The 15,277-nt window shown below is 48.3% G+C and overlaps 1 protein-coding gene across 1 annotated transcript in view; it reads left to right on the forward strand.

Moving 5' to 3' along the window:
* The first annotated feature begins 15 nt into the window (after positions 1 to 15).
* Positions 16 to 15,277, forward strand: part of TAPT1 (transmembrane anterior posterior transformation 1) — a 61,245-nt gene continuing 45,983 nt past the window's right edge. The window contains exons 1-2 of the mRNA XM_065913945.1: positions 16 to 336; positions 12,874 to 13,004. Coding sequence (XP_065770017.1) covers positions 147 to 336; positions 12,874 to 13,004 — 321 coding nt within the window. The 5' untranslated portion in view covers positions 16 to 146. The remainder of the gene's footprint in view (positions 337 to 12,873; positions 13,005 to 15,277) is intronic.

A 15,277-nucleotide genomic window follows, 5' to 3' on the forward strand; every position in this document is an offset into this window, starting at 1 on the left:
GCCGGCGGGCCGCGGATGGCGGCGGCGGCGGCGGCGGCCCGGGCTCCGCTGAGGGGCGGGGCGAGGCGGGAAGGGGGCCGGCCGGAGGCGGAGGCCGGGCCGGCGCCTGGAGGGAGGCGGTGGGGACGGTTTGCTGTGCTCGGAACATGGCGGGCGTCGGCGACGCGGCCGCCCCGAGAGAAGGCGGCGCGGACGGCGCCGAGCGGGATGGCCGCGCTGAGGCGGAGCAGCTGGGCGGCGGCGGTGGTCACGGGCCCCCGCCGGCGCCTCAGCACACGGAGACGCTGGGCTTCTACGAGAGCGACCGGCGGCGGGAGCGGCGCCGCAGCCGCGCAGGTGAGAAGGGCGGCCGGCGCTAGGCCGCGGCCGGGGCGGCGAAGGGCGGCGAGAGGCGCCGCGCGGGACTCCGGCCGCGAGCCCCGGGGACGGCCGGGGCTTGGTTGGGCGCGCGCGGAGCCGGCGCGGGTCCCGAGGCGCCGCGGCCGCTGACAGGCTCCTCGGGCGGGGCCGCCGGCAGCGCCGAGGCCCCCGGGCGATAAAACGGCCGCCCGGCCAGGTGCGTCCGAGAGACAGACAGAGAGGGGGGCAGCGGCCGGGGGCGTTCGTCCCCACTGCCTTTTCCTGCTGCTTCTGAAAGGTCTTTATTTAAAACAAAACAAAAAACAAACAAAAAAAACGAAACAGAGCGTCTGGGGTCTCCTCCCGCCTCGATAACGTTGGCGAGCATCTCACCCCCCATCCCCGGCTCGGGGAGCCCAAAACTGAGCAGCGCGAGGCTGGATTTCATTATCTGTGTGCCAAGGTGACTTATGTTTCCAGCGAACTTGAGTCACCCGAACCTGTTAACTTGCTCTCTAAATAATGTGTTCTGCCGCAGATAACGCGGTGGTAGTAATGACAGTGAAGTTTCAGCCCTTCTGCCCAGGGGATAAATATTTAGCACTCCTGCACATGGTACCTGTGAACTTTTCCTAAACCGAAACTTAAGCCACTTTAAAGAAAAGAAAAGGCAGCACTTACGAACCCTTCTTTCAATGACCGGTTTTTAAGCCTGTTGTTTTCATATTGTTTCTTTCAGCTGTAGGATTTTATTCTTGTGTTCAGAAAGTTTTTTTAAAAGTTGCCTTTGTATTCATACTGCAGTTGTGTGTGAGGCTCGAAAGAAGGGAAGACATTGAGGTGTATGTTTCATTGAATGTAGAGTGATCATAGCGTTTTAATTTTGCGTAATTCTGAGTTTTGAAGATCAGTGGAGCCGTAATTCCCTTCGAATTTCTTCCAACTACAAATTGTTTCTGGTACACAGTAGGAGCTGCATTAGTCGTTATTTCCTGCAGTTCGTGCTAATAAATGTTTAAGTCCTAAGGCTTACTGCATCATTGACTGTACTTGTGTATGGAAGACTTGGAAGTCCTTTAGTGCTAACTTGGTCTGATCAAGTGAGATCGTGATTGATTTGCTAATTATAAGAACTAGACATAGGTTAGCTTTTGTAGAGATCTTTATCTTTGAAAAATTAAGTACAGACTGTGCCTTGTTTTGTCTTTCTCTGTGGGACCACTTAAAAATTCTCAACTCTGGTTAAGTTGTCAATTTAAACTTTTGCTTGGGAGAGTGTTTACTTTCTGAATTGGTCAGATCTGAGTAAGACAAAGGATTAAATCTCTCAGCTGTCTGTTTACTTTTTGGACTTGAAAATTAAAAGCACACTCTGGTGCAAATAGAGAGCAGTGTGGCCAGGTTTCACTGTAATTTTTTGAGTTTCAGGAAATCCACCGTTATAAATGTGGCTTGCATGCACAAAAACTGAAGTTGTCAGGAGCCTTTTGATGAGCACAGATGTTGGGACCCTTAACACTGCTTCCGTGGCCCTGCCCGACATCCGTGACCCTGGACTTCCACAGACTTCATGCCGCCCGTGCCTTCTTCCTCATCACTGGTTACTGAGGGTGGTTTACTTAACATGTTTGAAGCTGGACTTTCAACCCAGAGTTGCGGAAAGTCATTATCAGGGACACACTTCCGGCTCTGGTTGTTGGCGTAGTTAAGTGTTTCTCCAGTTGCATCCGTTCAGTGGAGGTGAGATGCGTGTGGCAGCTCTTGAGGATCAGGACTTAGGTGAGGGTCCCAGGAGGGTCTCAGCTGGAGTCACCAGCCAGCGTTGTTCTGTCTTGGCCTCCACGTAGGCCCCGTGTCCTTTCTCCCAGGTGTCTGCCCCTCTCTGCTAGGCACACAGCTCCCCCCACTGCCGGAACCCACTCCCTAACTCTGATGCTGCCCGGGGCCAACTCTCCTCCCTGGAGATCAGGATTCTTGCAGTCATTCTGAAAGGCCCTGGGCTGCTTAAGTGCCTCGTGCATTCACCCTGACCCTCCAGCATTGCTCCTTTCCACGGCTCAGCATCCTTTCCTTCCTCTCCCGAACAGAATTTAGAAAATTCTTCCCTAGGGGCTGCCCTGGGCCAGAGGGCCTTGGAGTGGCACCACCTACTGTCCTGTGAGAAGCATTTCTTCCTGAGTCAGATGTCTTCCGAGATGGGATGCTTGCGCTAAAGGTGTTACTTTGTCCGTTTTTTACATTCTGGCGCTGCCTCTGATAGGCTGGTCTTCCCTCCTTTCCTGCCAATTCAGGGCAAACTTTGTCTTGCCTTTTGAAAGTCATAATTTTAGTGTTTTGGTGGCCTAAACCACCAGTTAGTTCCAAAGTCCCCTTTACCATTTCTCCCAGGGAATGTAGGACTTTTATAGGTTAGGCGTTTGTTGGCCTGTCCGAACCATTCAAGATCCTGTAAATGAATATGCAGATTAGGTGATTAGCCAGACCCTCTCAGTCCAAGTAAAATAATTCAGAACATAGTGTTTGAGGTCCCTAGTTTTGTTTTGTACCTGTCTGTTCATGTATATGTTTGTAGAATGTATATGTACGTTGGTTGGTATCTATACAGCTACATCAAGGGTAAGCTTAGTTTTTCTCTTGTAAACTCTTGTAACCACTTTGTTCACTGAACTCGCTCTGAGTCGTGTGTAGCCTGGCAGTGGGCTGAGACTTTTCTCAGGTGCTGGTACTTAAACCCTGGTTAGAAATGGCTAGTCCACTCCTCACTCCCAGTTTCGTTCTCTCTCTCATGATGGTCACTGTGTTGAACGCTCTTCCACCATTGCTTCATGTGGTCCCCTGTCTTGAACTCTGGATATATTAGTCATCACAAACTGCAGATTCATCTCCTTTTTTTCTTCTTCTTAAAAAATATGTATTAATGTCACTGAGTGAGTTGTACACTTAAGAATAAACTGGTAGCATTTATATTTTTATTTTACTGCAATAAAAATAAATGTAAAAACTAAAAAAAAAAAAAAAAAAAATAAATGTAAAAATTAAAACAAACTATGACCAACTTCTGTTGTCCTTTTTGCTATAAGACCAGATAATAAGTACATGTTACTGGGACTGCCCTAGTGATCCAGTGGTCTCAGGACTCCACGCCTACACTGCCAAAGGCGTGGGTTTGGTCCCAGAACAGGGAACTAAGATCCTGCCAGCCAGGAGGTTCCCACCCGCCTCTCCCCCACCCCGCCAAAAAAGAGTCCATGCTGCTGTTTCCCTGCTCGTTCCCCACCTCACCGCTCTGCAGAAGTTCTCAGTGGTAGGGTTTCTGCATAACCCTGTTCCCACTTGGGAATCTAGGTCCAACAAGTCAACTTTGGACTAAGCGTTGGGCAATGCGTTCTTGGCTGATTTCGGTTGTTGAACTGCTTTGTCGACGCTGTGCTTGCCTAATCTACTTGGCTCTGTTTCTTAACTCCACCACTCAGTGGGGTAGTGTCCAAAGTATCTCAGTTGGCTCTAATGACTGGAGACCTAACAATAGAAGACCTGGTGTAGAGTGAACACAGCGTCTACTGGTGCCGATGGAGCAGTGACTATGTGATGCAGGTATTGGAGTATGTAACCAGAGCAGGCCTTGCTTATAGAACGAGCGTGGAGTAGGGCATGGGTGAACGTGGGGTTTCTGACTCTAAATGGCCCCAGTGCTGTGGGGCCCGTTTCGTTCGTTTCTCAGTGGTGACTCTTCACTTCTGGAGCTTAAACTTGTTGCCACCCCTTTTGCTTCTCTTCACTTTCTTTGCATTTTAGACCTCTTGCTTACCTCCATGAGCGAGTGAATAGAGGAAGGAAAACTAAAGCCCAGAAAAACCAACTGACGCCTTTTTAGCAGCTCCCACAAAAGATTTTGTCTGGGGCTAAGGTTCAGATCCACCATGTCCTGTTGTGTAATTGAAAGTTTAATATGTTAAAATACATTTTCATATAACCAGTCCTAATCCTCTATAAAATATGTTACATAGTTATCCTTGTGGCCTGAGACTTATCCTGATGGACGATTAAAGGCTGTGATTTGGAAAAGTATGCCCTAGAGTAAATCAATTTCTCATCTTCAAAGGGAATTAAGAATAGTTGTAAAACTGCCTAAGAAATTACCTGGAGTGACACAACCCTAATACAGATAATGTAAAATTAGCTTCTTTTCTTCTGACAGATGATTGCTTTTCTTTAAAATTCTCACTTGTTTTATTTCACTAGTACCTGCAAACTGAAAAGCAATGCTGTGATCTTTGACCAGGTCAATATCTTGACCTTTTTTAAGATGTTAAGCTTTCATCTAGTTTGCCCTCCAAAATTCAGTCCTAGAAGCTCATTTGCAGCCCACTTTGGGGAACCCTAGCATGAAAGAGGTCTTTGAAAAGACTGTATATAATTGACTGACAAGTTATTGATACTCTGTTCCCATTTTTAGTCCTTTGTAACCTTGCGAAAAGTCACTACTTGGGAAAAGTCACTACTCTTTTTGTATCTGTTTTTCCACCTCTAAATTTATGAGTATCTTTTCTGTTGTTTACTTCCCTAAATGAGGTTATTTATAAGCAGTTTGAGAGCTTTAACAGTTTAAGAGGTACCTTTACTATATTTGACTTAGGAGAGCAAGATTGCTGTCATTTTTGACTCCTGATTGGCCTTGTACAAGGGTGTGCCTTTGTATTTGTGTAATAAACTTGTAACTAATATTTTAGTGTAACTTTAGTAAAGCCTATTAAGGCTCACATTATTTAAGATCATGGAGATTTGCAAGTTTCGAAGTATTGTCCTAGCAGTTAGCCAATATTACTTTCCAATTTTTCTGATGGTCAATGCTATTTTAAGAAATCTATATTTAGACATATTACTGAACATGTAAATATATTTATGATTACTCATTACTTCAAATTAATACTTTTTTATCCTGAGTTCTTATTTCTAAAACAAGCTCTCTCAGAAGATAATCATAATATTTCTTTGTTCAGGGATGAGGAGGAAGCCTTTTATACTGTACTTTTTCTCAATTTAGGATAGTGGATCACCAAGCAATTCTGTGATAGATGTATACTAATTAAAAATAATCTGGAGGAATTGATTCGGATTTATGATATTATTTTCCTAGTGTTAAATGTTCATAACTGGCAAGGTTTACTTATTCAAATGTAGAAGCTCTTATTTCTAGTAAATAGTGAAATACTTCTATTTTTAAAAGACTTTTACTGAATAATATTTCTTCTTGGTGAGAACTGGATAAATGAACTAAAATTGGTTGACATCTGTAAAGCTCAAACAGTACTGAGAAAACAAATAATTGGGTTGTTTTATTTTGGAAAATAATTTGCACTTACACTATAAAGACAGATGTTTGACATAACAAATGAAAGTCAGTCTTGCTAAGAAGGGATGAAGCACCAGCACAGCGTGGAGAAAGCTCAGTTCCTGAGTCATGTCCAGCTCTTTGCGACCCTGTGGACTGTCACCGGCCAGCCCCTCTGTCCGTGGGAGCTCTGGTCCGTTGAGCCAGCCGAGTTCTTGAAGAATGGCAGCCACAGGTCAAAGAGCAGTAGTCATCTTCCTGAATAATTAGCCAGGCAGTCTGCCAGTATCACAGGACAAGTGAGTTCAGGTATGTCCGTAGAATGGAGAAAACAGTGTTTAAAACAACAGCAACGACAAACAAAAACACTGAAACACAGCTATGCTCCAGAATGGAAGGTTCCAGAACAGAAGTAGCATCCTGCAGAATATTTCCATGACCAGGAAGAGGTTAGTGGGGGGTGGGGGGCACCCACACAGCAGCAGGACTACCTTGTCATCCCTTAGGAGCTCAGGCCACAGGGCAACAGAATCCCCTTCTGCGGCGTGAATCAGAGGCTCCTTCTTAGAGTTGGAAGCCAGGTCAGGGCTCAGTCATCTTCTGTAGTGTGATTGTCAGATAGATGGATGATAAGGACGGTCTGGGGCGAGTGTGTGTTCAGTCGCTCAGCCGTATCCAGCTGTTTGCAGCTCCAAGGACTGCAGCACGCCGTGCTTCCCTGTCTTTCACCATCTCCTGGGGTTTGCTCAAATTCATGTCCATCAAGTCAGTGATACTATCTAACTGTCTCATCCTCTGCTGTCTGCTTCTCCTTTTGCCTTCAGTGTTTCCAGCATCAGGGTCTTTGCCAGTGAGTCAGCTTGTCGAATCAGATGGCCAAGGTATTGGAGCTTCAGCATCAGTCCTTCCAATGAATATTCAGGGTGGATTTCCTTTAGGATTGACTAGTTTGGTCTCCTTGCAGTCCAAGGAACTCTCTAGAGTCTTCTCCAGCACCGGAGTTTGCAAGCATCAATTCTTCGGTGCTGGGTTCTATTCCCAACTTGCCTCTTAGCTTTTCAGTGACTTTGGACAAGTCTCTTAAGCTCTGAGATTCTTGATTTGCAAAACGTGAACACTGTTAGCTGCACCTGTAGCTCTCAGAGCTGTGGTGAGGATTTTCTGAAGTAATGTGTGCCGAACCTTTGTAAGCCACCTCAGTCAGGCGTTTCATTTGTGTTAGTCCCTCAGTCATGTCTTGACTCTTTGCCAGGCTCGCCTGTACGTGGAATTCTCCAGGCAAGTGTACTGGAGTGCATGGCCATTCCTTTCTCCAGGAGATCTTCCCACTCCAGGGATCGAACCCCAGTCTCCTGCACTGCAGGCGGATTCTTTACAGTCTGAGCCACCGGAGAAGCAGAGGACCCTAATTCCTTACGCAGCGCCAGTCCTTCAGGAGTGGGGGGGGGGGGGGGTGCGGTGTGGACAGGGAGGAGTGTGGGGAGGAGGAGGCAAGAAAGCTTTCCAGGTGTCTCATGAAACTCCAGCACCATGAAACTTGGTGCTTTTGTTAGCATTGCTTTAATGTTTCTTTTAAAACCGTTCTCCAACCCACTAGTATGGTGTTAATGATAGGTAAACCCTACCCTTACACTCAACTCACTGGGGGCTGGACTTCGGGAAGATCCGGATACACGGCGCTTGGTTTCAGAAAGCTTGAGGGCTGGTGGGGGAGCTGCTTAGTAAACAGTGTAACATCACGGAGGTAAACCCAGGGTGCTGGGAGCACAGAGATGGGGGTGGGGGGACAGTTCCCAGTTTTCCGGAACACAGTGGCCTATTTACAAAAGCACTTAAGACAATGATAGAATAATCTAGTGCCAGAAAGCACAGGCTTTAGGGATGGACTGCTTGATTTGAATGCTGACTATACTGTTTGCTTCTTCTGTGACATTGGGGGCCTCCTTCACTTCTCTGTGCCTCAGTTTCTTCATCTATAAAATGGGCGTGATGATAAAGCCTGTCTCATGGTTAGAACTGTGTACTCAAAACATGTTTTGTCCTTTAATGCTTGGGTTTACTGTTAAGTTTTCCATTGGAGAATCAAAATTGGTGTTTACAACTGAAATTCTTGCGTTTCTAGAGGTAGAATCCTGATACAGTACTTCTTCACATTTATAATAGAGTTAAAACACCCTTATAGGTTTATATTTTATAATTTTTTAAGACTTGTTTAAGGAAAATACCTTAGGTTATATAGTTTGTTAAATATGCTTGTTAGATGTGTTCCCTTTTACCCTTGGAAACAGGATTGCAGACACAGCTGTAAGCATTAGGTGACCACCAAACTCGGATTGGCTAGTGCTGTAGACCATGTGAAGTTACTAGTAAGTGATTCCAGAGAGCGTGTCATGCTCTGCGGTCTTCACACCCTTTCATACCCAGTCCCTCGAACATCCTTTGTGAGTGACAAGCAGATAACAGGTGTTATAAAACCGCTCAGAGCCTCGTTTCGCTTTTCTGTGATGTTGAGATCTGTGGGTGGAGCGGGGTCCCAGGACCAGTGGGGACAGAACCGGTGCGGATCCGCCCTCATCTGACTGCTCTTCCTGTGTCCTCCGCTGGACCAGGACAAAACCCTCTCTCTGGAGGAAGCTCCATCATCTGCGAGCCCGGGGAGGACACCAGCCCAGAGGATAACTTCCTAAATAAACAAGGGTACAGGGTCGGGCTGCAGCCCGCGGGCCCACCCACCCTGAGCTTGCCCAGGTTCAGGACCCAAGGAAGAGCTGGGACTCGGCAACAGGGACCTCAGTGGTTTAAAATGGTTGAGGGGAGGGGGCGCTTCCATGTGTGAAGTGAAGTCCAGCACACACAGTCACACGGTGGCGGGCTCGGCTCCCAGGGAGAAGGGGGCTCTTTGGTTACCAGGGAAGCTAGCCGAGGGCCAGGCCCCTCCCCGCCCTTTGACCAGCACAGTCTGGGGCCGGCCAGGCCGGGGGCGGCTCTGCGGGAAGGTCAGCCCTGCGCCTGGGACACAGGTGAAGCAGGCCCTGGTTGGTCAGGGCGTGGACAGAGAGCAAGAGGACAGCCATCTTGAGTGGCCTGACCACACGGACAGGTCTTCCCAGCCTTTCGGTTTAATTTGCTTTTCAAAATGTAAACTCGTGTGACAGCCTATTTATCCACTCCTTCACATGCCGAGGTACTAGCGCGCGCCCCCAGCTCCACTCCCTGCCCTTACTGGCTGCGCCCCCGGGGCGGAGGGCAGGTGCCTCTCGGGAACCGTCCTTGGGATGCTCACTGACCGGATGCTCCAGAGCTCTCCCCTGCTGAGCGCGCCTGCGTCTCACAGCACACCTGCCCCAGTCCCGGGCACTGTGCCCGAGAAGCTGCCGCACTCTGCTGCCGCCGCCTCTCATTCCAAATTTTGCTCTCCGCTACAGCCTCCTCTGTGACTGCCTTCCTCTCCTCTGAGCCACACGTTCGTTCAGGGAGCACGGGCTGAGCTGCTCTTCAGCACTGCGCCCTGAGGGTGCAGAGGGAAAGGAGAACCCCGAATGAGAGCGTGTGTGTACCCAGGCTCCAGGGGGAAACCCGGGGAGTCTTCCTGGAGCCGGGGCACTGGTGAGCCCGGAACTAACCATGGGGCTTCGATAGTGGGCTCAATGGGGAAAGGGTGGGGTGCAGTTTGCTGGCTAAAGGTGCCTTTGGAATTTCTAGGTGGAGTTGCCCATAAGGCAGTGGGAAATAGGAGTCCAGGCTCAGGAGTCAAAAACAGAAGCTATGGCAACATCAGGATTGAGGTGATGGTTTTGACTTTCGACCACCCCAGGAGAGTATGTGTAGGAAAGAAAGATGAGAAAAGGAAAGGTACCTGGTGACACGTGAAACAGTACGGCCTTAAAGGGCGGCCAGAATTTTACTGTGGCCTTGCTCTGTTGCATGCGTGTGTGTGCGAAGTCGCTCAGTCATGTCCGGTTCTGTGCAGCCCCTGGGCTGTGGCCCGCCAGGCACCTCTGTCCATGGTATTCTCCAGGCAAGAAGACTGGAGTGGTTGCCATGCCCTCCTCCGGGGATCTTCCTGATCCAGGGATGGAACCTTCATCTCTGGCATCTACCTGCACTAGCAGGTAGGTTCCTGGGAAGCCCGTAGGGAACCAGAGCCCCCAACCAGACCCGCAAGACCGTCAGGATCAGGTGCAGAAAGACCAGGGAGTCTCGTGACTCGACCCTCGGAGCTTGTGATCCCGCTTTCTGGCCTCAGTGCCAGTTTGTGCCAGTGCAGTTCCTTCTGCTTCCTGAATGTCCTGTGGCTTCCCAGCATTCATTCACATGAAAGAACTGATATTTATAGATATTTGCTAATGAGAGCATCTCTCCTCTGTCCAATTGGAAAATCGAACTGCATTCAAGTCTTAACTGTTTTATCTATCTCTTGCACTTTAGCTGTCCTTGTTTACAGCACAAAACACTCTTTTTTTTTTCTCTCCTTCATGCAGTAAATCTTGTGCTGGATCTAGCCCACCATCAACATGTTAGAAAGTTCCAAGCCAGAAGTTTCGCTCCGCACAGATATGGTTGCCTTGAGGCACATACGGTGGAGTTCACACCTTGTCTCCGTGGTTTCAGCCGTAGTGTCCTGAGAGCGCCACGCTCGTGGTCTCTGTGTGATCTGACCTGCCTCTCTGCCCGGCTGCAGTAGGCACAGGTCGGGTTCTCTCTCCACCTCTTTGAGTCTCCAGGTGGCTTTCATGGTACCACTGACTCTCCAAGTCGATTATGAATCTTGTATTTAAAGAAATCTGTAATTTGGAGGTGGGTGGGACTCTCACTTCTGCATATAAGCAAGCCACTTCACCTGATGTTCAAAGAACTACTGTCTGTCCCAGTGCTGGAAGAAGTCAGCTGGTTTAGGCCCACTAAGAGGTAGTAAGTCCACTTCTGAGTCTTCCTGAAGGTTCTTCCAGAGTGTTTAGGACTGTGCAGTCGTCCCCACCCCTGCAGCCTTTAAATCCTAGCATCACATAAGACATAACTCCACAGGTGGACGCTCGTAAGTGAAATTGACCTCCCTGCTTTGTCATCTGTGTGAGAACACCAGCATGGGATTTGGGAAAGGACCATGAGGCCAGCTCGGAGCAGAGAGGCTGGTTTGCAGCCCTTGGTGTCCTGAGTCCGGGAAGAGAGGACGGCCTCCCAGAGAGTGAAAGGAGGGAGGAAGGGGTCTGAGGTCGGGGGCTGAGCGGTCACACAGGCGGTGGGCTTCCAGGAAGTGTTCTCGCATGGTGGAAACATTGGGATCGGATAACAGCCTTATTTGGCATCCCAGGTCTGCCAGATACAGCCCAGTGGAAAGCGTTCAGCCTCCTCTGGTCTTTCTTTCCTCAACTGAGATGAGACTACGGAGGGTGAATTTGCATCAAAGGAATGGAAAACAGGTGGACAGGTCCACGGGGAGTGCGGTCTTCAGATGGGGTTGAGGTTCTGTCTTGTATGACTCACAATTACCATTGTGTTGGGAAACCTTCACCTGGGGAAATGGCGTTATTTAGACACTGGCAGCATCTCTGAGGCTGAAGAAGAAGGAAGAATTTGCACCAGTGTAGGGTGTGTACTTCACCCCAGCTCACTCCTGGGCTGGAGGCGCGCCTCTCGGGTGACTCAGCTTGTGTGTGTGTGTGTGTGTCTCCGTTTTCTGTGTACTCGGTACCCACTCTGTGTGTGTGTGTGTGTGTGTCTCCGTTTTCTGTGTACTCGGTACCCACTCTGTGTGTGTGTGTGTGTGTCTCCGTTTTCTGTGTACTCGGTACCCACTCTGTGTGTGTGTGTGTGTGTCTCCGTTTTCTGTGTACTCGGTACCCACTCTGTGTGTGTGTGTGTGTGTGTGTGTCTCCGTTTTCTGTGTACTCGGTACCCACTCTGTGTGTGTGTGTGTGTGTCTCCGTTTTCTGTGTACTCGGTACCCACTCTGTGTGTGTGTGTGTGTGTGTCTCCGTTTTCTGTGTACTCGGTACCCACTCTGTGTGTGTGTGTGTGTGTGTGTGTCTCCGTTTTCTGTGTACTCGGTACCCACTCTGTGTGTGTGTGTGTGTGTCTCCGTTTTCTGTGTACTCGGTACCCACTCTGTGTGTGTGTGTGTGTGTCTCCGTTTTCTGTGTACTCGGTACCCACTCTGTGTGTGTGTGTGTGTGTGTGTGTCTCCGTTTTCTGTGTACTCGGTACCCACTCTGTGTGTGTGTGTGTGTGTCTCCGTTTTCTGTGTACTCGGTACCCACTCTGTGTGTGTGTGTGTGTGTGTGTGTCTCCGTTTTCTGTGTACTCGGTACCCACTCTGTGTGTGTGTGTGTGTGTGTGTGTCTCCGTTTTCTGTGTACTCGGTACCCACTCTGTGTGTGTGTGTGTGTGTCTCCGTTTTCTGTGTACTCGGTACCCACTCTGTGTGTGTGTGTGTGTGTGTGTGTCTCCGTTTTCTGTGTACTCGGTACCCACTCTGTGTGTGTGTGTGTGTCTCCCCGTTTTCTGTGTACTCGGTACCCACTCTGTGTGTGTGTGTGTGTGTGTGTGTGTCTCCGTTTTCTGTGTACTCGGTACCCACTCTGTGTGTGTGTGTGTGTGTGTGTGTCTCCCCGTTTTCTGTGTACTCGGTACCCACTCTGTGTGTGTGTGTGTGTGTGTGTGTGTCTCCGTTTTCTGTGTACTCGGTACCCACTCTGTGTGTGTGTGTGTGTCTCCCCGTTTTCTGTGTACTCGGTACCCACTCTGTGTGTGTGTGTGTGTGTGTGTGTCTCCGTTTTCTGTGTACTCGGTACCCACTCTGTGTGTGTGTGTGTGTGTGTGTGTGTCTCCGTTTTCTGTGTACTCGGTACCCACTCTGTGTGTGTGTTTCCATTAGTATCTTTTTCCCTGCCTTCTACTCTGCATCAGCCCAGGCCCTCTGATACCTAAGACCCCTCACGAGACTCTCACAGAGAACTTCTGACTTATATTCTGGCTTATAGCAGTGGCCCCTGGTGTATTCCCATGACATTTTCAGTTAATATCACACAAAAACGGTAGTTTTCTCACTCTCTGCTGATGGCTTATGTGCAGTTCAGTTGGGCATGGAAATGTAGATTACTTTATTATCTTGTTTTACGTATGTATTACCTGGGGCCCCAGCTAACCATGGAAGTTGCTTGATAAATGCTGTTCTTTTTGTTTTGTCATTTTTTTTCTTGTAGAGCTTTCACTGTTGAGGTTCCTCAGCGCTGAACTAACCAGAGGGTACTTCCTTGAACATAATGAGGCCAAGTATACAGAAAGAAGAGAAAGAGTGTACACTTGTATGCGAATACCAAGAGAATTGGAAAAGGTACTGTTTTGGGGTTTTTTTTAATTACTTGCCATCTTTTTAAAAATTATGTCAACATGTTAATTCTGTTAAAAACAATGTGAACTACTTGAGTGGAATTTTTAAAATATTGGAAATAATGTGATCATGAATAATTCGTTGGGATAGGAATTCCCAGATAGGAAGAGTCTTTAAAAGGTGCATTTTTCAGTGTCAGATCCAGTGATCTGTAACTTCGCTATTTATTAAATTTGCTGAATTCCCATTTGAGTCTTCCCTGGTGGCTCAGTGGTAAAGAATCTGCCTGCTGATGCAGGAGTCATGGGTTTGATCCCTGGGTCAGGAAGATCGCTTGGAGGAGGAAATGGCAACTCACTCCAAGTCTTCTTGCCTGGAGAATCCCGAGGAGAGAAGGGGCCCTTGCCCACCAGACTGCCCGTCCACGGGACCACAGATGATGTGGACACTACTGGCGGCTACACAGTACGAGCAACAATTCCCATTTATGTTCCATTCAGATAACTTTCTTCAAGGAATTACTCTCTTCTTATTCTTTTAGTTCTCTTCAGTTTGTTTTTCCTAGAAGCAGTTTTTTTTCCCCCATTCAGCACAATATAAATTATTTAATTTCACCCTTTGTTAAAGTATCAGTTTTTCAGAAAACCCTCATTTTTAAAAATGTAAAGGACACTTTCTCCAAAGAAAATTGGATAGCCTGTTTCACCTTCAACACAGAAAACATCTCAGTGTGGAATAAACACGTAACAGCACCACTAATCCTTCCATGTGGTCCTCCCTTGATGTGTCCTAGGCCACCAGGACTGATCAGATACGAAGCCAAGGCTGCCCTTTTCCTCTGCATTCACAGAGTTGATGAGTCAGAACCATTTGGAAATTTCTTATAAGAAGGAAAGAGTTAAGCAATAATTCAGCTTTCAGTTCAATTCAGTCATTCAGTCATGTCTGATTCTTTGCAACCCCAGGGGCTGCAGCACGCCAGGCCTCCCTGTCCATCACCAATTCCCAGAGCTTGCTCAAACTCATGTCCATCGAGTCGGTGATGCCATCCAACCATCTCATCCTCTGTCATCCCCTTCTTCTCCAGCCTTCAATCTTTCCCAGCATCAGGGTCTTTTCTGATGACTCAGCTCTTCACATCAGGTAGCCAAAGTATTGGAGTTTCAGCTTTAGCATCAGTCCTTCCAATGAATATTTAGGGTTGATTTCCTTTAGGATTGACTGGTTTGATCTCCTTGCAGTCCAAGGGACTCTCAAGACTCTTTTCCAATACCACAGTTCAAAAGCATCAATTCTTCGGCGCTCCACTTTCTTTATGGTCCAGCTCTTACATCCATGGAAGTTTCTTGTAAGAAGGAAATAGGCAATAATTCATCTTTAGCTGTGCTAAAACATGTTCTTGTACATTTTAAGAAACACAGAACTTGTGATACTCCAGTCGGTTCCCTGGAATCATAGTTTCTCTTAGAGTTGGTATGGAAGGGTTTAGTTGATGTGCTTTCTCCGTGGGCCGTAACAGCAGGAGGAGTGGTAGACAGTGAGAAGGCAGGGTGCGGGCGGTTTGGCCAAGGTTTGTTTATTTCTAACCGTCCATCCGTTTGGTAGAAGGAAGAGGGTCGCATGTGAAGGGGCAGGTTGAGAGACCTTGTTTTCATGGGTTTTTGGTGGCGGGTGGCACATGCGAGCTTTGGGGGGTTCTGTATTGGGATGAGATTAGAGAGTGGGGGAGCCAGCAGACGTTTGAGACAATGAAGCAGTTTGGTGTCTTTGGCCAGGATTCTTAAACACACGTGGCGGTTACCACATCACTGCCTTTCTCTAGGGCTCTGTGCCGGAGCCAAGGCCTGGAGGGGAGGAGGGAGGTGTTCGGGGGTTGGGGGGGTGCAGCCCTCCTCCCTGGGGCGGCAGCTCCCTTGTTTCATGTATTAGAGTAGCTTTGAGGTTTTGTCCAGGAGGAACCTGGCAGGTGATGTTTCTTCTGCTTGAAAAAATAATTTTTTGTTTAAAGTTATCCTTGTGTCTTTCTTAAAACATCTGAACCTGCTTTTCAAAGCTCACTTTTTTCTGTCAGTCATCAGCCCTGGATTGGAAGTGGGCGGCCACTGCAGATGACCCTGCTGGGGGCCTACCTTTTCTCTGCAGTCTGGATGCTCGTCCACCCACCTGTCTGAGCTGCTGGCCTCCCGCTTTGCTCTGGGCAAGCCCAGAGGATTATGTCCACTGTCCGCAGGCAGACTTTATGGACTTCAACTTAGGAGGTGTCCTGCTGACCCCTT

The sequence above is a fragment of the Muntiacus reevesi genome, chromosome 22 (assembly GCF_963930625.1).
Source record: "Muntiacus reevesi chromosome 22, mMunRee1.1, whole genome shotgun sequence".
NCBI classification, from domain to species: domain Eukaryota; kingdom Metazoa; phylum Chordata; class Mammalia; order Artiodactyla; family Cervidae; genus Muntiacus; species Muntiacus reevesi.